Source organism: Lampetra planeri, chromosome 20 (assembly GCF_965212315.1).
Source record: "Lampetra planeri chromosome 20, kcLamPlan1.2.h2, whole genome shotgun sequence".
In the NCBI taxonomy this organism is placed as follows: Eukaryota; Metazoa; Chordata; class Hyperoartia; order Petromyzontiformes; family Petromyzontidae; genus Lampetra; species Lampetra planeri.
In genome coordinates this window covers 1,873,376-1,897,725 of record NC_136126.1, presented here as the reverse complement: position 1 = coordinate 1,897,725, position 24,350 = coordinate 1,873,376, and the positions used below count along the sequence as shown (strand labels likewise).

At 48.8% G+C, this 24,350-nt stretch overlaps 1 protein-coding gene across 1 annotated transcript in view; it reads right to left on the bottom strand.

Moving 5' to 3' along the window:
• MED27 (mediator complex subunit 27) overlaps nucleotides 1-24,350 on the bottom strand; it is a 77,469-nt gene that overhangs the window by 21,450 nt on the left and 31,669 nt on the right. The window contains exon 3 of the mRNA XM_078603236.1: nucleotides 2,377-2,507. Coding sequence (XP_078459362.1) covers nucleotides 2,377-2,507 — 131 coding nt within the window. The remainder of the gene's footprint in view (nucleotides 1-2,376; nucleotides 2,508-24,350) is intronic.

The window sequence follows — 24,350 nt, the reverse complement described above, 5'->3', positions numbered from 1 at the left end:
AATGGTACAGCTGTTACTGGAATATGCAGAGGCGTTTGGCTTTACAATTTCGCAGGGCTGACAACTAATCCACCGCTGGATGGCGGCCTCCACAACGTCTATGTTAGACCATGTCGGTGTCGCTGCTGCTGCGAACAATGACATTTTTAGTTCATTATACGGATTTATTTTATTTCACTAAAACAGAACTTGCATCCTTCTCTCGGCCTCCACTGGGAGAGATATTTGTTGTCTCGATGGGCTGACATCATCATCGCCGGACGTGATCGACCCACGGCTGAATGAAGGCCTCCCCCAGAGCTGTCCCCATCTGGCCATCGAACAAAGACGGTCAGGACATCGTGTGCTTTCAAATGCGCTTGTGCAGCCATCTGGAATGCTCTTCCTTCCGATATGAGGAAGCCACTGGGAGATGTGCACCTTTTAAATCATCATCTAGATTGAATTAATTTCTTTAGAACTGCTTTTCGTGTTTCGTTTGTTGTCCTTCCTCTGATTAGCACAGTTGGCTATGTACACGGTGCGAAAGACGTTCAATATAAATCTCTTCGGGTCGTGCGACGCGACAATCCACCCCGGCCCCTGTGCCCTTCATTGCGATGTGGCTATCCTCAAACCCTTCTTCTTACGACATCGCCGAACAAAGCCCCGCGCGGCACGCAAGACCGGGCGCCGACAGTGACGTGACGAACGTAGCCTGGCACCGGCGATTGAACGCGGGGGTGGACTGGGTTTCCAATCCGTGACCTTTCCTCCCGCAGCAAGACACCCTCTGGGCGTCACTGCCACCGCGGTGAGGGCCCATCAGCCAAATGGTCGAATCATATCAAGCGTTTTATCTTCAACGCACCCCCCCACCCCGCCCTGGATAATTTTGCTGTCCTTCTATCTGAATGCTTTATATGCGGCTGTTTAAACCGACCATTGAATCATCACCGTTACCAACAGGCCGTGCAACAGATTCACGACCTGCCTCGAAGATTGGATGAATTGTCACAATTCAGGATCGCGATTCGATTCAAGAATCCACTACTTTTCCATCTCATTTTAATTAATTATCATTATATTCTCCGTAATTTGTGTCATTTCAGTCACAAACTCGTTACGTACCGTCATGAAGCATTATGGGTGAATGCGTATGTTTAAGAAGGACTCTCCGTTCTAGTCGAGCAGCATTTGTTTGGGAAAGCCAACTCTTGACTAGTATTTTCAACAACAGTCCGCCTGGTTAGCACTCAGAATGTCCTCCATATGCAAGGGAAGTGAAAGGAACCCTGGGAAATCCACGCAAGCCAGCGAGGCGGTCATTTTGTTTTGCTCGCAACTTTGGCGGCAAGGCCGGGCAAGAGTTAAAAAAGGGTTACGCGTTACGGCGCCGGGCCGATGGGCCGGCGTGCCGTCCGGGCGTGGCCCCGTGCGAGCGGGCAGAGCGGATGGGACAGCTGGGGATGGCACGGGCGCCCCCACGCTAATGAACCCATCAGGACGGACAGGCCTATTTGTCAAATCACACCGCGGCGATCGATGGGGCATTGATCGTTCGCGCCGCTGAATTAACGGTGTGACGGCCTTCCTCCTGACGGCCCTCAGCGGTGCTCACCCAGCCTCCATCTCCCCCAAATCGTGCTCCTCCCCCTCCTCCACCCCGCATGCCCCACCCCCTCCACGCAGCCCCTCAAAACCAACCGGACTTGCCACGCGTTTTCACTCGCAGCAAAAAACGTACATCACTTAATTCAATTAGGGCTCATTAACCTTTAGCGCATTAACCGCGAGAGCTTGCGAAAGAGGGCGTACTTGCGTTGTGGTTAGCACAGATATGCGCGGGCGCGCATGTACGCGTGTTTGCACATGCGCGCAATGTAACGCGAAGGCGTTTGCGCTCGTTCGTTCGAGGTTAAGTGGCTTCGAGTAAGCGGTAATCAATGCTGCACGCCGCCTACACCGCGGAAGCAGGAGGAGGTACTTTTAGGCTGCGTGCGCACACGTGGGACGACCGATAACTCTGTGCGCGTGTGCGTGTGTGGTATGGAGTGCTCTGAACCCACCGACCCAAGTTCGATTCCTGGCCATGGCCAACGTCATCTCACATCAGCCCCCTAATGGCAAACTAATTCCGAGTTGCAAGCCGGTGGTGCCGAGTCACCTTGTGCAACACAGGGACAGCTGCCACCGGGGCTGCCCTTTTATAGTGCCTCGGGACCTTATGTCAACTATAACAATAATTCAGGCGCTTGATAATAAAAAATATTCATAACATGCATTGGTGCTTGAAGCATTTGGGCAACGCCATACGAACGCATACAACTGCCATAAAACCGCAGCCAACATGCGGAACGAAGGATTGACTCCCTGCTCGACAGAGCAGCTACTCACTGGGTGGGCATGGTGAGGCTGGTCGGCTGCACCTTCATGCGCCGCTTGGCCGTGACGATGATCTGCGCCGAGGAGCGCTTGAGTGACTGCTGGTTGAGCAGACTGCACGCCAGGTTCGCGTGCCACTGGAGCTGTGGACACAGAGGGGCGGGGGGGGGGGAAACGGAGCACGCGAGAGCGGCGTTGAGACCGGCACACGCGATCGCCAACGCGCACGGGACGACACGCGCCTTCGATTAGCACGGTCGGCTATGCACGGTGTAAAGGAAAGTCAACTTGCATACATACGACCCGACAGCGAGCGGCCTGCGAGAAACAGCACGGTCAGAGTTTTAAGAAGTAAGAGACAACACATTTCCAGGACTGGAGCCTAGGTTGTAAGAGCTTGGGGGAAAAAAGGAACGATGCGAGGGGATACCGAAGTGGAGCAGCCGACCAAAACCTCCTCCTTTCGTTCACAAAGAGAATGAACATTGTGAGAGACATCACGGCTATGGGCAAATATAAAGAGAACAACGTTCTGCGTTGACACTTTCGTGGATCCACCTATTGTCTTTGCACACCGATATTTGCAAGCGGCATTTGTTCAAGCGAGCAAACGCTCGACCGGTTTCAACCTTCTGGGTCCCTTCAGCAGAGTTGGGCCGAGAACGGGGCTGGCTACGAGGGTGGCCACGGGGGTGGCTACGAGGGTGGCCACGGGGCTGTCTACGAGGGTGGCCACGGAGGTGGCTGCTGCTGAGCACCGCCTGCACCCCCCCCCCGCCCCACCGCCCCACGTGTCCTGGACGTCGGCACGGGCGGCTATGTCAGAAGGTCGACGCGTTTTTTTACGACAGCAATTAAATCACCGCGCGAGTTTGAATGGCGTGATAATTTGACCCCAGACGGTTTACACGGCGGGTTTAATAGCGCGCGGCACGGGCGCCTGACCCCCCCTCTACTGACATGGAGAGGGAGCGGCTGGCGCGCGCGGAGGGGGCCCCCCCGGTGCCGCCCAGCGTGCCGAAGAGCTAGCGCCGCTGCTGGTGGCGTGCGGAAACGACGAATCAATGGCAGCCGCTCCGAGCCGCGCGCCATTCTCGGTGCACTGCTGGATGAAGGGTTCTGCGCGTTGACGCCGCTCCGCCCGCTGCGCCGTGCGGCTTAAAACCAAACTTATCGTTGTCATGCGCCCCACCGATTTTGCCATTCGAGGAGCGCGGTTTTCATCACCGGTGTCAATTCGTCAATTAGAATCGCGTGCTCGTGGTAATTTTTCTTGACAGCTCTTGTTCAATCCACTGCGGGATGAAGGGATTCCTTTGTGCTGTTTCGGTCACGGCGGTTCTTCGAGGGTACTTCACCACGCTGGTCGGTGCGGTTTGACTCAGGAAATGGGGGCCCGGGTCTGGTTCAGATATCACTCCCTACTGACGTTAGCGCGGACCACACATCAAAGGCGGGATTTGCTGGGTTCACATCGTAGTGCGCTATTTGCACCACCACTCTACCCTGCGCTCATGATACATGTGTTGAATCGCACGCGGAGGCATCAATTATTGAAAATGTATGTAAATTAGACGCATTTGTAATGCAACTTACGGAACAAGAAGGAACAAATGAGAAACAAACACAGGTAAGACAAGAAGCATTAATTCCTGAATTGAATCACAGCTCCGAGCTGTGCCAATTCATCAAATCGCAGTGGTGGGGTGGATAATTGCCAGCCCAGTGACCGTGTGCTACGGTCCGTGACTTACGAGTGAAGTGCAAGACTCGACAATAATTGCACACACACACCTCAAAGGTGTTTAACACGGCAGCGACTACGACACGACAGCCGGCACCTTTAAAATGACTGGCTCGCTTAGAAACACAACGTTTTATTGTTTTCGCTCGCGGGGGAAACACGGGGAATAAAAAAAAATATATATATATATATTCCGCGTCACGGATTCGATCAGAAAAACGCAACGGTACAAAATGTTCCACCCCCCTTTTTATTTCTTTAAAAAACAAAGAGGCAGACTTGGGCTCACACAGATTCCTTTGCAAGAGGTTACCATTACTGTCGTGCCGTTTTGTGTAAATGAGGGCATCGGAGGTCGTAAGAGGCTATTACTTCGGCTGCTAAACAGCCGCACTAAATCCACATTAACCCAATGTTGGAACAAGGGAGGGAGGGTTGGGGGAGAGGAGGCGGAAAGAAATATGCTCCCCAGTGCTCAAACCTTAGCGGCTCAACAACCCCGTTCTGTGACCCCCCTGAGCGGATCTCCCACGCCTCTCTGGACGACTCACCCGACCAATCTGCTACCGCCCCCTGTGCCCACAAACGCGCCTTAATTGCTTCCTGGCCGGCGTCTGTGGCCGTGAGGTTAATGAGGCGAGCGTGTGGTTAGCGACGCGCAGGCCCACCGGCGTTTTGCAGGGAAAGCCCCGTGGCCCCGTGAACGCGCCAACGCGGGAGAGCCTGTGTCTCTAAAAACGATTAAACTACGCCATTTTTTTTTTACCAGGTAAGGCCCACTGAGCTATACAGATCTTTTTCAGAAGCGACCTGGCTACCACAAATGATAGCTCAACGAAGTAACTTATCTCGTGGTAACTTATAACAGGCAAATACTCTAAGCGCACGTTGATTCAAAATGTGGAGGGGAAAAGAAACGGAGGACCCGGAGAAAAATCCATGCAAGCAAGGGGAGAACACGCAAACTTCAAATATACAGTTTAACACGTAGACTTTCGCGACCGATATCATCCATAATAGAAATGTGGCTGTCGCCTGATGAAGCTAGTTATAATTACTGACGAAACGTCGTACTCAGATTGTAAATGTTGTGGCTTGGCTCTCCAACACACCGGTAATGCAGTACTAGTGACGAATTGGCACGTTCTGTTTACGTGACAACCCTTACTAGTTGGTTGTGTCGGGTGGTGGCGGGTTTTAACGACACATTTATATATTTACGCGATCTATACCCCAAAAAAAACCTCTATTCCAAATATACAGCAGGCCTCAGGGTCGTGAGCGATCCCACGGCCGCCTGCATACCAGGCGAGGGAGATAACATTTCGTCACCGTAGCGCCGCGCAACGCGGGAAAAGTACATCAGGCGGAAAGCGTAACGCACGAGTCGATCCCGCAATTCGAATCGACCGTGCCATCGCGCAAGACTCGCGCCGAACTCCGTGCATTAGGATGATTTGCAATGCACGCTCAACCATATGCTAATTGTATGCTAATTAAATTCCCATTCTACGTATGTGGAATTGTGTTTTGCTGGAATCATTTATATTCGGTTTATGGAAATGTTATGCTTATTAAATGCGAACGTTAAGGCTAATGGTTGCTAACGTTTAGCCTAATGGAGCAAACAAACCTTTACAAATGACGTAAAATAAATTCAATATAATATTCACAATACATGGACAGAGAATTGTTCTATTCTATTCATGAATGTTTATAAACATTATACTATTGTGGAGTCTATACATTTTGCATCTCTGCAAGATTCTATGAGCCACGGACAAAACAAAAACCCAGCATCAATTCATTATTAGATTCGTGAGAATAATTTATAATGCATCGACTTCTAAAGAGAGTGCTCATGAGACACTGTACGTTGGCACCGTGGGGAACATCGGTCGTGCATCTGCCAACCAACCCATGGAACCTGGATGTGTCCCGTGACCTCCTGCCAGAAAGCCTTCGACACCTTCACGTGGCCTCAAAGGGCACCTAGCCTGGCACAAGCACCGTGGTGATGTCACCGCCACTTAGTGGCGAATGGCAGTCGTTGTAGTTGTTGTTGATGAAACCAGAAGCCCCCTGCGTGGCCGATAAGTTATTTGTTATACGGAGAGACAGATACATGTAGACATATTTTGTCTGGATATCTACGTCTGACAGAAATTATTCGGTGCTGCTGCGTTGCCAGTGGAACACAAGCACAAATAACAAAACAACTCAACACATTTGCCCGATGTTTCAGGCAAGGGCCCTTCTTCATGGACGTGCAATAATGAAGGGCCAATGCCGGAAATGTCACCGATTGTATATTTTCTTTTAAAGCAGTCTTATTGACGAATGTGTTGTATTTCATAAAGGAAGTGAATCATTAAATTCCATATTCATTATGTGCATAGATGCACAGCCCTTTATTTCAATCCACTGCTGGATGAGGGCCTCCCAGTGTCGTGTTTGTCATGGGGGGTTATTCAACTATACCTCATCACACTGGTCAGTGCACGTTGATGAATGTGGGGAGAATGTGTGGCAGCATAGAAGCACAGTACAGTGCAATAGATGTGGCTGCCCTGCCCTCTGCCGCCCATGACCGTGGTGGTCAACCAACCCAAGTGCTATCGATCATAGGCCGTCGCTTACGACCCAGGCGGGAAACAGGGTCACACAAAGTTTCGAGATGACAAAGTTGCTCCGTGACTTTGCATCACTTCACCGCATTCTGGCAAGTCGGTCGCCTGGCGATGGCGAAAGAGGGACCTATATTAAGGAACGATGCCAGCCGACCGGTGTTTGTCAAAAGCATTAATCTCCCCGCGTCCTCACGCACGCACTAAAAGTGAGTCGCGCAAATTGGCCGCGCGCCCACGTTATTTTTGAGAACATTTACAGTTCTTAATTAAACTGCCAACACTTTCCGAAGATGTGTTTTTTTCTCTCCCCCCACCCCGTTGGAGACTTCGTACGCTTTGATTAACGGGGGCATCACAAACTAGGAATAAAAAAATGAGCAACCAGCAACCTTGGCCCCCCACGAGAGGCTCGAATGGTAATACACTAAGACGCTGCTCCTGATATGGTCAGATTGCCATGTCCTCTCACTCGTGTAACCAACCCCCGACCCCGAGACAGTCAAACAGGCTGGGCACGTTGCCTGCCAAAGTGGTCAAATCTAAACGAGGAGCGATGTGTGGAGAAAAAAAAAAATCAATTCCGGTTACCCCAATGCCTGCGAACTTTGGCCAATTATACCCAGGGCATTGGAATTACCGGGGCAGCCTCAAGAATCAAAGCGTGAGCTCCAAGCAAATTTCAACATCTTGAAGGTCCCACCTCTTACAAACCAAAACTCCAGCGATCGTTGGAAGCAGAAAAGGAATCCGTGATCTGACACACAATTTGCTACTGGCCACATTGCAATGTGGCCTGGCACAGGCGCCGTGGTGACGTCACCGCCACTTCGTGGTGAATGGCGGCTGTGTTGTTGCTGTGGTACGGACGAGTGTACGCCGCAAAAGAGATGTTGCTAACACCGGGGGTTGTTTTATTTTGTCTGTTTTCCCTTCATTTATTGGAGTTGTAAATAGTCAAAGTGTTCATTCGGAAACACTCACAGAGTGAGCAGTGCATTACTCTATGTGTTGGAGAACAGCCCAGAGAAGGAGATATCAAACTACTTCTGAGATCCCTTTAAGCGACCTCTTTTATCCATAAACTACGGGGTTGTTGCACTTTCCTTCTGTTCGTCGCATGGCAGTCAAACTGATTTGATTTCTTACTTTAACTCTCACGCGGAATGCAGCAAAGTAAAAGCGCAAAAAACTGGATATTTAACATCGGGTGTGTTTCTCCGAGCGGTCAACCGCGACTGGGCCGAAACCGTTCCAACTCATGGCACCTGAGAACTCGGGTGAATCGTGAGCGGCCGAAACCTGGACTTATACCCAGCATGTCAGTGGTGCCACCTCCGAGCTCACGACTCCTGATCCGCCCGGCTAGTTCAGCATCAGGGACGGGCGAACGCCAGCCCTTGGGATTTCCCAGCCGTCAATGGTCTCACCCACCGTCACATTCGTCCATTTATGAAAGCGACCGGCGCCGTGACTATCCTACGGAGGGGACGTAACAATTAATCCATTTATCGTTTCAAGAAATTTTAAGGATGCACACGCATCAGACCGCGCGCGTGAGAATCGATCCATCTTGAATCCACACGTGTTTGCTGTCATAAAGTGATCTCTTGATCGAATGAGCATTGAGGCGGTACTCATTTACTGTTTACAGTTCTGAGGTCAGTGGTGGAAATTCCTCATTCCTATGCGAGGGCCGTGCCAAACCATTGAAAAACACACGTGTGTTTATATCACTACGGATGTAAGAGATTCACACCACTATATTCGACATTGCAACCACACGGGCAAGGAAAGAAAGTCGATTCGTGACAATAAAAAAAAACGATACGATTCAATAAATCAAGGAAGCGGCAAAATCGTTGCATCCATGTTGCGTGGCGCGACACGCGTGCTGTTGGCATGAAGAGAACGATTGCGGAGCGGAGCGCTGATTGCATCTCGAGCATCTCGACCCAGCGTCGTGTGCAATGGGACAGGAAAGCCTTTTCCCCCCACCAACATGATGGAGCTGCCCCCCACCACCACCAAACCAACCCCTGCCCACCCCCCACCGCCCCCCCCACACCCCCCAACATGCCCTACCTTTTCTGCGCAAGCTCCCACCAGCGATCAAGGCACAGGACCCTACGGAGGGAAAATTCTGCAACTTGTGCGAAGGCTTTTGAGGCAGTATTCTTCCCCCCACCCTATCTCCCCCCCCCCAAACCCTGTCCCCCCCCCCCCGCCACCCCCCCTCCACACCACAGCCTACTGCTTCCTTGCCGACACAACTGCAGTTGTGTGCTATTTTGGAGGGAGGTCCCTGGAGGTGCAGGGGCTGGGTGGAGAAGGAGGAGGGGTGTTTGTCATTGTTCCAATTGCTTAAGATTCTTGATTTTTTTTTTCCCGCTTTCCTCTCCCGAGTCCCCCCTGAGGGTCTCTTCTTTCCCTCCATCACGTACGGCGAGAAATAATGGCGATGGCCAAGGGTGTCGCAAGGTCACCGCGGCTGCTACTGGAATGAAAGCAAAATGCTCGCGCGCGCACGCACACTGGCCAGAAATACGCACACACGCCGACAAGTTGTAGGCAATTAACAACAACCGCACAATTGCGAAGGAATATAAATGCTATAATATCATGAACCAGAACGACTTTCACTAAACTTCAGAAGGGTACGAACATCCTACAGCAACTCAGGCCCTTTACAAACATGAAAGGAAACTGCCAATGTGGAGCTTTGGGGGGGGGAGTAGGGGGGGGGGGAGTAGGGGGGTGGGCGGTGGGGTTTCTGCCTTCCTCGGGCACACACGGACACACGCACGCACACAGCCAGACACAAAAACATCCAGAATTCTACATTTTAAGCAGAGACTTGGCAGACGTGTGGGACGGGTGGGGGGGGGGTGGTGGGGAGTGGGGGGCTATTGGCTGCGGGCAAATCAGGGCCCTCGATCAATGTGCCTTTTTAGCCGGCGATCCGGTGGGGAGCGGAGTCATGAAAATGCATGTGTGGTGGTGGTGGTGGTGGGGGGTGTGATAGAATTAGCATTTCAAATCATTTATAAGCCAGCACACTCGACCCTCTGCAAAGGCCACCTTCTATTGACACAAAATGCGATTGTTGCTCCCAAAATATGCTGCCCACCCCCACCGCAGCCCCGCACACATTCGGGAAAGGTTACAGAGGGCAGGCGATGCATTTAGTTATTATAATTGGCCCATGTTAAGATCGTTAAACGGAAACCTTGAATCCGCCGCTAAGCAGCCGCGATGGAAGCCGATGTCGGCAGTAAAAGTTTACGGGTTGTCACCACGGTTTAATGGGTTTTTACAGTTGAGGAGCACCATACAACACTGTAACGTTATTAAAACGCATGCAAATTTGGCCGCAAATGTTATGAATTCTGCCAGACATCTGCGCTCTGCCGTTTTACAGTTTATTACTTGTAGGGCCAATAAAACCCTGCGAGCCGTATGGACGGATCTTGGCTGGGGAGTGACGGGGGTGTGGTGGTGGAGGGGGGGGTATGAACGAGAAGGTGAAAAACGAGATGAAAAAGTAACGATTCTTGGAACGGGGAGCGATAATCGTGGCAACTAGTCGGACTGCGAGGGAGGAAAGCATCATTGCAGGCTGAATACACACACAACACAAAGATCCCCCGTCTTACCCAGACCTTTGGGGCAAGTGCTGTTAGCGAGCAGCACCTGTGCAGGCAGGCATGGCACACGAGGGGAGGGGTGACCATCACCACGCCCGACTGCCTTTGTCTCCCCAGCGATAATGATTAACCTTCATGTGATCATTCAAATTTGGCCAAAATTTCGACCCAGACGCCGGCAATGCTTTTTAACGGCGACGCTGCAGTATTTATTTGACGGTTAACGCACCTGCTGTAAAGAGCTGCGGACCTCTGCAACAAGCGGCGAACGCACCACCGCTGGGCAGCGCCACCGCCCAAAAAGCACACCTCACATTTCGCACGCTTCTCATATAAGCAACGCGTGACAGTGGTCGGTGTGCTGGGGGTGTGGGAGGGGAAAGGAAGCACACTTTGGATGTAAGCACTCCTGGCCTTGCTCCCTAGGGGTGTTATTATAATCCAGCTTCTGCTGTAAAATCAAAACACACATTTCGACTCGCGCGTTGCTCGCACGCGGCTATATAGCACACAGAAAACAAAGACAAAGATCCCCCGTATAGCCTTCATTAGACTTTTGGGGCACGTCCTGTTAGCGAGCACCTATTAAGGCCAGAACGGCACAAACGTAGTCGGACGTGGTATTGACCACGTCCGACTACGTTTGTGCCCAGTGGCGATGTTTACAAATCGCACCAGGTACTAATTTAAGGCTGAGTCGACCTAGTGGAGGCCCATGACCGGTTCAGATAATCGTCACCGGTGTTGGCCATGAGCGGGAATCGAACTCAGGTCACCAGGTTCGTAGCGCAGCGCTATAGCACACACACACACACGCACAGACACACATGACAGCCGAAAAACAAATAAGCGTTGATATACACAAGGTCAAAATCCACGGTAGCCGCACAACAGAATGGGGACACAGAAGCTGTGTCCCCATAAAACGAGCTTCATTTTGGCTTTTACACTTTGTAAATGGCCTCACGCACAGCTGTGTGGCGCAATATACGAGCGGCTATTCCAACACCACGCTTAATGAGCATGCGTTGGTCTTCTCACATTGTCACTGTGTGGCTTCGTGCGCATCGAGAATAGAAAGTGCCCAAGTTTGTACAGTGGAAGCAAAGCACTCTTACTTAAAGCCGTGGAGCGACTCATTGATTAACATTGATTCTTAAGCTCACAATACCGTACACGTATGTCCAACCACGCGCGCAAAAATCGAAATTTCATGAATTATGCCAATTAATCGCCACTATTACCGTCAAGCTGAGATGGCGAACAAGACCGTGCGAAGTGAGACGGAAACGTGAAACGATAAAAAAAACAGGGACGATGAAGACAAGACAAAATGTGAAGATATAATTTAATCGAAACCCTTCCACGACGTTTCGATCGCAACACAAGCAACCGTATTGGAGAAAGTGGGGTGAGAATCATTACGCAAAAGTCTGTTTAATTAGATCGATTCATAATATAATTGCATGCATCAGATTATGTTTCATCCATGTTTCGGAGACGTTTCCCTGCCAGGTTAGCCCAGAGGGGACCTCTGGGGGATGGCTAACCCATTCAGTCAGAAAAGCCAGCAATGATGGGAGACCTCGAGGCTGTAATTGGACACAAAATTAGCCGCTTATTTCCAGTCCGCGCACGCCGCCAAAGTCACGGATTCAATCTGCATTGTAATGCAGCTCCGAGCACTCTTCGCGTGGGAGCCGAACAAAGTTTCACCGCGACACCCCGCGCAAGCGCGTACGCGAGTGTCGCAGACTTAGTAGCTGCGAATAAACGTTAAACCATTTACTCGCTCCTGAATATTTAATCTCAAAGATTACTTTTCTCTCTCTCCCTCTCGCTGACTTGCGCGAGTCGCACGCATGAACGTAAATCACGGAGCTCGCCGGTGATGACGGCGGCGGCGGCGGCGAGGATGACGGGGTCGCCGTGGTCGTAGAAAGCGCGCGGGGGTCTCGAGCCACTCGCAGCGGTGCTCGCTGATTAACCCTTTCCCGTTCCGATGACGTACGTGGTGCAGATCATCAGCTTTTCTGCCGATTCCATTCCGATAACGTACGTGCACGTCATCAAAAAGGAACCCGGAAAATAAATCAAATAAAATTACTTAATCGATACCGAGACTCCCACAAGGCCAAGCGGGAGGGCGTATGGCACAGTTTGTCACTGCGGTTCTCTACGGCGAGTGCAATATCTGTAAAAACGGCGCTACGCCTCTCTAAATAAAATTAACGCCGAGCCGCTCGCACGTTCCAAGATTCGGAGGTGAACGGGACACCCACCACCCTGCAGCTTGCAGACGTCTTTGGGAAAGAGTCAACGTGTTCATCCACACGGGACAGAGATGAAGCATTCGCCAAAAAAAAAACAAATCCACCTTCTACACAGCAGGGGCGCGGAGCCGACGGCCAACGGGCAGGACGCGGCCCGCAACTTCCTGGTTTGCACGCGGCCCGGAAACGATATTTATCCATTTAATTAAAGAGGCTATGACACAATTGATACATCCTACGTCTTCACTACATTCTATGCCGGTTGAATAATTTAACAGCCTACCTCAAAGCATGTTTTGCATCATCCGTATTTTTGTTTTCATCAGGGCCACCCCCTCTCCTCCTCATTATCCCCGGACAATCGAAAGCCGACTGCGCTATGGCAGTTCTAAGGGCTTACCTATGGCACAGTGACAAAACTCGTGCCTCGCAGCAATACGGCGCCTGGTTTTGATTCCCGACCCAGGAACGTTTCTGTGGACTTTTTGCACGTTCTCCCCCCTGTTCTGCACGGGTTTCCGCCAGGTTCTCTGGTTTCCTACCATAGCCAAGTAAAACACACAACATAACTGGCGTTGGCCAAACATCCCAATGCTGAAAATTGCAAGTCATTTAACTCGGGGGTGCACGTAGCAACATCGCCCCTCTCCTGCCAAAACCTGGCAGGGCCTTCTTGGAAAGGAGTCTTGAGACTCAATGAGACTTTCCTGGGTAAACAAGTGCAAACAAATCAATAAATATGACGTTTGCGATTAGTGCACCTTACATTGCAGGATGTCTACCACATCTAAAATAAATAACATTAATAATAGTAATAATAAAAAAAGGTATGCAATATAGTGACAATTTTGAAGAAATCCATAGCGTCTCTCCCTTGGCACATTTGATGTAAACAGCCCATGCGGGCAAACATTCACCCATTGACGTAACGTCAGAGATCAAAGGGAGGGTCAGACCTGTCACCATCTGGTGATCAAAACGCAGATCCATCAACCATACTCTGGCGGAGGAGAAATGCGACACAAAAAGTCAAAGGTGATTGGATTAGAGATCCCAGCCGGTGGGACTGCCAAGGATTACCAAGAACAATTGATTCTCCGAGTACTGCACTCCAAACGCCTTCCCCAGACACACACACACAACTATGCCGAGATGAAACAAACAGCACCACCCCCACTATGTGTCTGCTTTAGGCTGCGCTGCACACAACTGGGAACAAACACATGCAAACTCCCCCCCCCCCACCACCACCCTTTTGCCTTGCATGTGTGTTTCTAGACCGTGAAAATCACTCACATTCGAAGCCGATAGGGAAATGTTTTGATAGCAAGATTTGTGGTAAGCATTGCTTCTTACTTAAAGCAAACCAGCAATCATTGTAAACAACGGCATGCGCTGCAGGAATCGTAAGGGATTTAGTGGATGCAGCACGCACCGGCCGGCACTTGTCAATTCAGTGAATCAATTAGGTCATCTCAAGCTGCATTGCAGGGTGATGTTAACAAGGAAACAGACAGATCGGCAAGACAAGCCTAATATGACAGGACCCGCACGGCTTGTTAGAACGCCATTTTCAAAATTTCCCGACTGCCCTTAATGAGTATCACACACTCTAAACGAATTTTCGTACACCATGGGAATGTGGAATTTCCACCACTGGCTCAGCGACGTTAATGGGGGGTTGTGTGTCCACCCCATTGGTTGTTTGTTGTCATCGCTCTGACCTCTGAGGCACCCGGGGCCACCTTCCCTGCGTTGACTGATTGACAGCTGGACAGTGACATTTTCCACATTGACCACCAGCCAACGACCCCCCCCCCCCCTTTCCTTTTATAGCGCCACAAATAAATGACGAACACCCACACGCCTGGCGCGAACGCTTCAACTGGCGTTCCCGAGCGAGGCAGAACATTCCGGCGAGGAATAATTATTCAACGTTTGTCTTGCAGAATGCAAATGGAGCCCTGCTCATGAAACCGGATTGAATCGTAATGCCATCGCGAACAAACGACGGATACCAAATGATTCTAAATGCCACGGAAGGAACGGGGCAAGGCCCCCATAAATTATTTAGTTGCCGTTTAAGACGGATTTAATTAATCCTCATGCCGCGTAGCCAGCATTCTCCCAATGTATGGGTGAAACGCTGAAGTTAAGCGAAGTCCAATCAGGCGGAAGAAAAAATGTTTTCCGCAAAAAAAAAAAGGTCGGCTTTGGGGTTAGTTTTTATTTCAGCAGAATCCGTGTAAGCTAAGTAGGCTCACAGGCTTGTCCGCTCACACTTGCGTTCGTGGAGCCATTCATCAAACACGCTGGAGGCCAAAAAATTACCAAGCCTCGTGGTCTTTGCAGGCGTTCGGGTTGAAAGGTCTGCTGCTGCACAGCGAAAATAAAATATATAAATATAAATAAATAAAGTTTGGAAAGCAAAACAAGCTACGGTACCTATACAAGCGACACGAAACACGACCTGCAATGCGATTTAATCGTTACACGCCGCTCGCAACTTCGTTGGTAAAACAACCAATAAGCTAATCAAGTGCGATGGGCATGCACGGCTGAAGCACAAACCCACCCAGCACTGCACGGATTGTGGAGTCATTAACAATGTTACCACGTCCGACAGGGAAAGAGACCTTTAAACATGCACATTTTGTACCTTGTCACCACTTTACATTGAGTTATGCCTACCGCGAGTTTCACTAAATATATAAACACCACGAAATATGCCTTCTTCGTAGATTTGTCCCTTCGCATAAAATAGATTTTTTTTGTTTACGCATCCCATCAAACTCACGGCCTTCTGAGCGCGAATAATTTCAGCAGCATTGCTTCAAAACAAGCAAACTCTCCCACTGGTTTCAACACACATTGTCCAGAGTCGATGACTATTTTGTACCGTGCGTGGAGGTGAACGCGAAACCAAAATGCACGCATCGGGGGCGGGGGGCGGGGGGGCTCGTTGGCCCGGACGTCAAGAACACGGAGGCAGCACCAACGAGATGATCCCCCGGGGCAAATCCGTGTTTCAATCAACCGTGATTGAACTGGCTTCTCAAGGTGGCAGCAAAGTTGTCATGCATGTGTGCACGTTGAACTTCTTTCGCTTCGTACGTCGCCGACCGTGCGAATCGGATGTGCGGGGGGTGGCGTAACAAGTTAAACACACAAAACAAAGTTAATAGTCTCCAATTACTGCACAAAATTCACATAATTGTAATGGAGTGCTTTGCTTCACGTGGCTTATTCCAGCTCCGACAATTAAAAAGAAATGGTTTTTATTGACACGTGTCGGCATTAGGGTCCACATTTTGCCAATTAAAAAATGTTTTACCCACAAATGACTCAACTGGGAGTATACACAGCAATCATCACCCCCGACTGGTAAACCAATGCCCCCCTGTTCACTCTTACAAACGAGACTCATCCTCGTCCCTTGAGCTCTCACCCGGCTAAACATAACACAACGGAACTAACGAGCTGCCACGGCTTAAATGGAGGTTGCCTCATCTCGTGACAGGATGCCGATAGCACAATTTGAATATAATTGGAGATAAAGATGGTATGGATTCTTTATATATATATTAAAAAAACGTAATAAAACTGCATAAGCAATTTAGCAAACACAGGAACCTACAAAGCTAAAGTTCCCAGAAGGCCAGCCATAGCATTCCTGTCGGTAAGATAAAAATCATCTTGCTGAGAAAAGCGTAATCTATTATGCATGGGGCTGGCATGAAATATTTATCAATAAGAGGTGGCGGAATGGGATGACTGTTTAGAATTTAGGGCTCCGCTGAGATCGCCTCGCCACGTCATTTCAATGGGGGGGGGGGGGGGTCCACGGACCCCAGGGAGGGGGGCGGGGAGAAGGCGGTGGGGTACATAGCTGCCAACGCAAGACGTCTTCCTCCTCCCGTGAGACAGGACTCGCTGGGAAGAAGACCCCTGTCGGGAGGGCGTCAAAAACACCCCGGGCCTCCAGCACTCGTCTGTCCGGGAGGATTACCGTCCGGGAGGGAACAAAATCAAATAAAACTGCGTAATGCTGCTCAAGCGGTACCGGAAGGAACCGTAAAGACATAAAATAAATATATATGTGTACTATAATAATAAAGCAACACTTCAATTTGTTAAATAAAACAAACTTTACAAGCCCCGCTGCAGCTTCTACAGAATGACAAGGCAAGGTGACTGATGATAGGCTCCAGCAGTTAAAGCGCACTTGTAAAACACACACGCACACAGCCACGCGTGTGCTCGCAAGCATACGCCCCCTCACACACACGATCACAAAGACAAATATCTCCCGTGTAGAAGGAACAGGCTGTTGGGGCAAGCCCTGTTAGCGAGCGCCTATGAAGGCCGGCACGGCGCTCGAGGGGGTGGATGCCCAGCACCACACCCGACCGCCTTTGTCTCCCCAGTGGCGACGTTTACACACCGCACCAGGTACTAATTTGAGGCTGAATCGACCTAGGGGAGGAAGCCCAAGGCTGGTTCAGATAATCGTCACTGGTGTTGGCCGTGAGCGGGAATCGAACCGGGTTCATAGCGTAGCACGCTAACCGCTACACTACCGCTCCCCACTCAAACACACATACGACTTCACATACACACGTACAATTAAATAAATATTACATGCCATAAACCCGCAGCCCCCCTCAAGAATAATAATTTAGCATTCTCCAGATTATATGACGCTCCAGAAAGTAAGACACTCCAAACTTGTGCTGGTCTCCATAACGTTAAACAAATCTGCTCACTCACACACACACGCACACGCGCGCAGTTACTGGATTATCAGACGGGTTGTTATACACACCCCCAACCTTCGCATTAAAGTGCAGGAAAAACAAAGTGTGTCTTCTAATCCAGAGAATACTGTTACATTACTGATGACAATTCCAAGCGTGGGACAGATGATTCCGGCTGTGAGAGTAAACCAACAAGAAAGAAAGAGAGAAAAAAACACGAGAGCATAATATTGCAGCTTCACCCACAGATGCTCACAGACATACACAGCACTTTGGGTCACAAGTTTAAGCATCAGATCACTGCTCGCAGTACCCAGCCAGCCCTCGACTCCACACGCAGCCGGCTCGTAAAGACCAGCCGCTGGGGCATAATGAAGATAGAAAGCGAGGCTAAACCCAGCCAAGGGTTTGCCACATTTAAAGGGAGGCACAACTGACAAAAAAAATCAAGTACAGCAATGTACATATTTGTATCGCTCGTATCTTGTAGATAGGTCCCCAAGCTGTGCGTCTGAGGCTGTGCGAAGCGAGATTAAGGCTTCATTAGGACGCCCATGAAATGGAGCCTAGCAGTTCATTGGGTCCTGCCTGCAGAAATAAAAATGACTTGTCATTTGACGAACGATACTCTCCGTTAACAGGGCTGTGGGCGAAGTGCTGCCCCCTGCTATTGTGGACCAGAGGTAGCAGCTTGAGAGGATCTCGGAAGTGGTTCTGCGAGATCCACTTCTGTGGGCTGCTCTCGAACACTTACGGCAGCACTGCTCGACGAGAAATGGCATCACGGCGCAGGTCTCTCCATCTGGGTCTGTGCAGGTTCGTATGTCTATCTCGCACGCTTGGCGGTCATAGCCTTCAACCCGTGTCCTTACATCTGAGGATGCGTCAACACTTTGAGTGGGCTCCTATGCCCATCTGGCAGCAACCCCCAAAGATGGTGCTAGAAATCCCATATTTTAATTTTTTTCACAAAGATAAATAGACGCAATATAACCATTATTTTCCCTTGCATTTTTCTTCAATACCAGCGGCACATTAACAGCTGCCTTGTGGCATGTAATGTGTGGTCACAGTGTGACGCATCCACTTAGGCCAAGCTGCATTAAATATTCTAATCACCACTGGAATCACCGCCGGCATTCTCGCAGCCTCAGCAACAGGAGCAGCGGTGGAGGAGCGGCTGCCGCTAACACCGGCGAATACCAGACTCTGCTCGGCGCTGTTCAGAGATAAATCAACCGGCGTGCAGGTTCGTCTCTGCCTACTGAAACATAAAGACTTAACACGAGAAGGTTTTCATAGCCAACATTGGGATTCGCAAATATATTTGTGGGTTTGGCCACGAAATCGTTTGTGTCGACAAGACCCTCCCTAACGATGCGAAGCGGCGTACTTCTAAATCGCTCAATTTGGTTGCGAGCGTCGCTTCTTCAACTTTGTCGGTGTGAGCTGAAGCGATAGGAATAATTGGTGCGTTAAACTCTCATACGCGCGACAATCACATTCACGTGGCTGTGTTGGACGGTCTCAAACGACACAACTGGCCAGATCGTTACGTCGCCGAACGCGACAATCTATTACGAGTCCTAAATAAGACATCAATATTAAAATTACACTTGAATAATTTAGCATATTTTTTTTACGTACATTCATCAACTTCGACAATGTTTTCAATGAACGCAAAAACATTTTGGGGTTATGACTCAGGGTCATGACTCGAATATCGATTCCTTTTTACATTTAATTCTCACAACACCATTCAGCCCATGATCCTCAAAGGGGCCTTGTAATTTGCATACAATCTGCATAAACTGTAAGTGATTCACAATCTCACACGAACGATTCGGTACACATACCTGCATCCCGCACGCGACATGCGTCACACGGTAGATGCCTCCGTAGATTTTAAGGACACGGATCAACGTCGAAATTGTTCGATTCAACGACCGCAGATATTAACGGCGGCTCTGTTATATTTTGAACGGTGGCAAATGGGCAGCGAAATTCATGGTCACGATTCGATTTCATTATTATTTCCTTTCGTCTCCTTTGATGTTGTGTTCACTAACCTAACCTTATGGTAACAATAGCATTATCAGTACCCAGAAGAGTATAATCGATTCTCAAGACTCTTTTTAGGAGGGTCCTGATTGGTTTTTGCAGGAGGTGGCAATGACTGCAATGTATATTCCAATCGAGTAATTTGCATGTAAACATTTTTTAATTTTACAAATTTCGACCGTGACCTTGGCACACATGGAAGTAGATATCACGCAGATAACTCTGAGGATCCCTTGAAGTGGCCTCTGATCCACACACAGCAGAGAAAGCAGCACTTCCCACTCGCCCTGCACGTGACAGTGATGTTCTTTGCAATTCTCAGAGCTGGAATTTAAACAAATGAAGTAGAGAATCAAATTTTACGGGGCTGTTTTTTTTCCCGTGTGTGCAGTCATCGGTGACCAGCTGGACCGAGATCATCCACTCACTTAAGCGGCCGTCATGCATCAGAATCAGAATATTTATTAACAATGCAGGAATCCGATGAGCTATAAAGCTCTTTTTCACAGATGTCCGGCATCGACGGGGCATGGCTGGCGATGAAGCCCGAGCGCGCTCGGTAAGAGTTGATGACAAGGATGATAACAATAACATAAAATTAGAAAACAAAACAAAATAAATAAAGAGACGCGTGGTGCCGATATCTCGTCGAATGCGGTTAGTGGCTCGGCTCGGGTCACGGAAGGTCACGGGAGGTCGCGCTTCTCACGCCATGCATTCAAGGACGCACCACGGAAACACAGAAGGTCGTCGTCGTATTTTAAATTAAAACAAGGAAGAATAATCAAGCATATTCGTGGATTCCGTAACGCTCTCTCCAACGTGCACTTTGTCCTCGCAAGAACTCGAATAGCGATAACGGTCGTGGACAGAGACTGCCGTGCACAGAAAGCAGCACGTCCGAAGACAACGATGAGATGCTTTCCACAAATGAACAACAACACCTTTCTGATCTCGTCAAGGAGCATAAGCCATCATGCAAACTCCGGTCATCCTCGCAGCGGCTTTTGGCTAACCATCGAACAAAGATGGTCACTGCATCATGCGCTGCCAGATGCGCTTCTGTGGCCGTCTGGAACGCTCTTCCTTCCGACATTAGGAAGCCACTGGAGCACTTTTTAACATAGATTGAAAACTAATTTCTTTAGAACCGCTTTTTGTGTTTAGTTTGTTGTCCTTCCCCCGCACCTCCAATTAGCGCGGTTGGCTACGTACGGTGCGAAGGAAGTTCAACGTAGATACAGACCATGGGACTTGGATAGAGACTCTGCCGGTGGGAGGGCAACCTGGTAACCTTTTGACCAATGCGGATGATTTTCAACAGGGCGAGTCCGTAACAGTAACACGACTTTAAAATAGTTTCATTCGTATCAGGTCATATTCACGAGCATTATTGAGTCTCTCCCCCCCCAACTGCATTAATGCTTGCAATCTTAAATTAAAAAGTACGAACTTTTGGAATATTTATATAATACACGGACGTGAAATGAAAGGCTGTGGCAATGTCTGACAGCTCACAGAGGCACTGCGACACTTTGTGTGGTGTGCCTTCTGTAAGGTGATATTAAAAAATATATATATAGAAATTAAACTCAAGCAGGCAGATCTTGCCTGGAGCTGCGAAATGAGCATCATCTGTCATGGGCAAGCTTTAACCCTATGAGGACCAATCACATTCGGCATAGTGTGAATAGTTCATGTTAAACATTATAACCTTTAAATAATCAAACACTGTAAGTGAATTGCTTAAAGGTTAATGTAAACACGTAAAGGACAGAAGCAAATAATGCGCTCGCCAACTCCCACCCTCCTCCCTCGGTTTAAGCAAGACAAAGCAAGGCTCTCGTTTTGGTCAAAATGTAGCCGGATGCATTGTCTGCGACTGCATGCGAGCCGGGCGTGCGATCCAGCACTTTGGAGACAATTTACGGTGGACCACGCAGAGAGTTGCGGAACTCCCAAACCCGCTGCGCTGCAAATCGTACCCAGTATATTGTGGCAGAGGAAGCGCTTTGCAACCCTCACACGTGACCACCCGCCTGCGTCATTGGCACACCATGGGCAGCCTGTGTCTCGAGTGACCCCTCTCATTCCACTCGCGCATCCCATAAAGCATTCTTCCGGTTAAAATCCTAAAATAAAGTCACCGATACCGATTCCTAGACGCTTGACGCAGTTTCACGCGGAACGTCGCGCTGTATCCGACTGCTTAATGCGGTTGTGAGAATTGTTTCTTCGACTGGTGCATTATTCCACACTTGTGCAGGTGGGAAAATAATGTCTGGCTGCGTCGGGTGGTGGAGGGTTGCACCGTGAAAATTTGACCCGACTATGACAGGGCCGACCTGAAAAAACTATGATGAAAGATATGATTAAATAAAAATATAAATGCTATATATATGTTATGTATAAATTCGTATGTGTGTAAATATACATATAGCAATATATATTGTGTACATCTGTGTTGGTTGACGGTTCCAAATACCTGATGCAGTGTGTGTGTTCACGTGACCACTAGGGAATCAACGGTGACCGACCACAGTTCTGGGCACAACACCCACTCTCGTAAGCCATGCTGGCATTAATAGGTGCTCGCTAACAGAAATTACCCAACGAGTTTGAATGGCTACACTCTGGTATGCCTTTGTCTTGTGCATGCTTTGTGTACGCTCTGTAAAACATTTAAATTACATTCTACACAGAAAGAGTTAATGCCAGGCAGGGCACGCTATCACCTCTCCATCATCATAAACAGCGAGACCTGTTTGACATTCTAATAAAGGTGCCTTGCTTTTGCTCGGCTGTGGTGGCAACCCGAGCACGCGCGCGCACACACACACAGACAGACACGGCAGAAAGAATGACGGGCAGCGAACAATTGGGCGGAAAGTAGCGATCGACGGTGGATGCGTAGAGAGACAAGGGGAAGGCTTTACTCTTAGCAACATTATTACGGGCAGCGTGCCTCTCCAATACCCCCCCCTTTCCACAAGCAACATCCCAGCCGTGCCAGTGCAGGGCCTTTTACGGTACGGCTGTCCCATTGGCTATTGTGCAAGCCGAGCCAGTAGCAAACCCAGAAACGTGTGACGTCAGCGGCACAGTTCGGGTTCTGCAGTGGAAAAACCTGGCGTGGGCCACGCTGGGCTAGCTCGGTACAGCAGCAGCATAGCTCAGTTTTACAGTGGAGGGGAATAAAGGGTAATAGAGAACAAAGACATGCTTAACCAAAACCGAAACAAGGAAGAAAAATAAAGCACATGCATGGATTCCGTAAATCTTCTTTCCAACGTGCGCTTGCCTTCAGACGTATTTAATTGGCGATCGATGTTAACGTTGTCTTCCGATGAGATGATGGCACGTGGTGCATGATGTGCAGCGGCACGAATTACGCGTGCAAGAATCGATGCGTTGAGATCCACGTGCTGTGTTGGATGCAATGGGTTTTGTGTGGCCCCCGCAGCCGCTAGATGAAAGCCCAATGGCGACGCGGATAATTCGAGGGGAGGGGGGTGAATTATGACAGCGCTCACGTTAATACAATCAGTGCACGATTTTTGCAAACAATAGCTAAAGGTTCAGACTATATATTTTATAAGCTTTTTGCCCATTTTTTTCCATTTTACATTTGTCCGACCTAAATTTTCACGCACGTTTTCTCACGATATATATTTAACAACAACAAAAAAAACCTTCTTCATCGTTAATCAAAATGTGAAATGCTAATTCGGCTCATCCTTCGTGCCGCAAATGAAATGGCAAGAGTGGAGCACTTATTTGCGTTTTGAACAGATGGCATCCATGTAACCCGTGTACCAATTTAAAATGAAACCTGCCTGGAACGCTCAAGACTTTAAATGCAGTCAAAATTCAATTTAAGAACCCGGTCTTAAAAACTATATGATTTGCATGGATGTTCTAATTATAAATGCATTAAATCTTAATTTTAGAACTTTCGTGACTGCAGGAATTATTATTTGTTTCTTTCGGTTAAGTCACGTCTAAAGATAAAATAATAAATTAAATTAAATAATAGAATACGACGTTTCGATTGCAACACAAGCAATCATCATCAGGTATAATGAAATAGCGACATAAAATCTAACCAGAAAACTATAGACAGACATATTAGCAGACAGATATCACCAAGATACATAGTGAGAGCAACACAGGTAACAGAGAGGGGTGATCGTCTCTGTGTGGTGGCCTTAAATAGACAGAGGGGGGGGGCGGAGGCAGAGAGAGGGAGGAGGGTTAGAGAAAAAATTCGCATATCAATGAGTGGTCAACAGACGTGGTGCTGCGAATGCGATGGCACGGCAAGCAAGCCTGAAAATCAGGAGAAGGACACACTAAAATTAAATAACCTAGTAAAATATCGATATTTTACTAGGTTATTTTACTAGGTTATTTAATTTTAGTGTGTCCTTCTCCTGATTTTCAGGCTTGCTTGCCGTGCCATCGCATTCGCAGCACCACGTCTGTTGACCACTCATTGATATGCGAATTTTTTATCTAACCCTCCTCCCTCTCTCTGCCTCCGCCCCCTCTGTCTATTTAAGGCCACCACACAGAGACGATCACCCCTCTCTGTTACCTGTGTTGCTCTCGCTATGTATCTTGGTGATATCTGTCTGCTAATATGTCTGTCTATAGTTTTCTGGTTAGATTTTATGTCGCTATTTCATTATACCTGATGATGATTGCTTGTATTGCAATCGAAACGTCGTATTCTATTATTTAATTTAATTTATTATTTTATCTTTAGACGTGACTTAACCGAAAGAAACAAATAATATAAATGCATTCCGAACACGCGTGCGGGTTTTAATAATAGAGCTGCGATGCAAGATTTATGAAAGGCTTATTAAACTGTA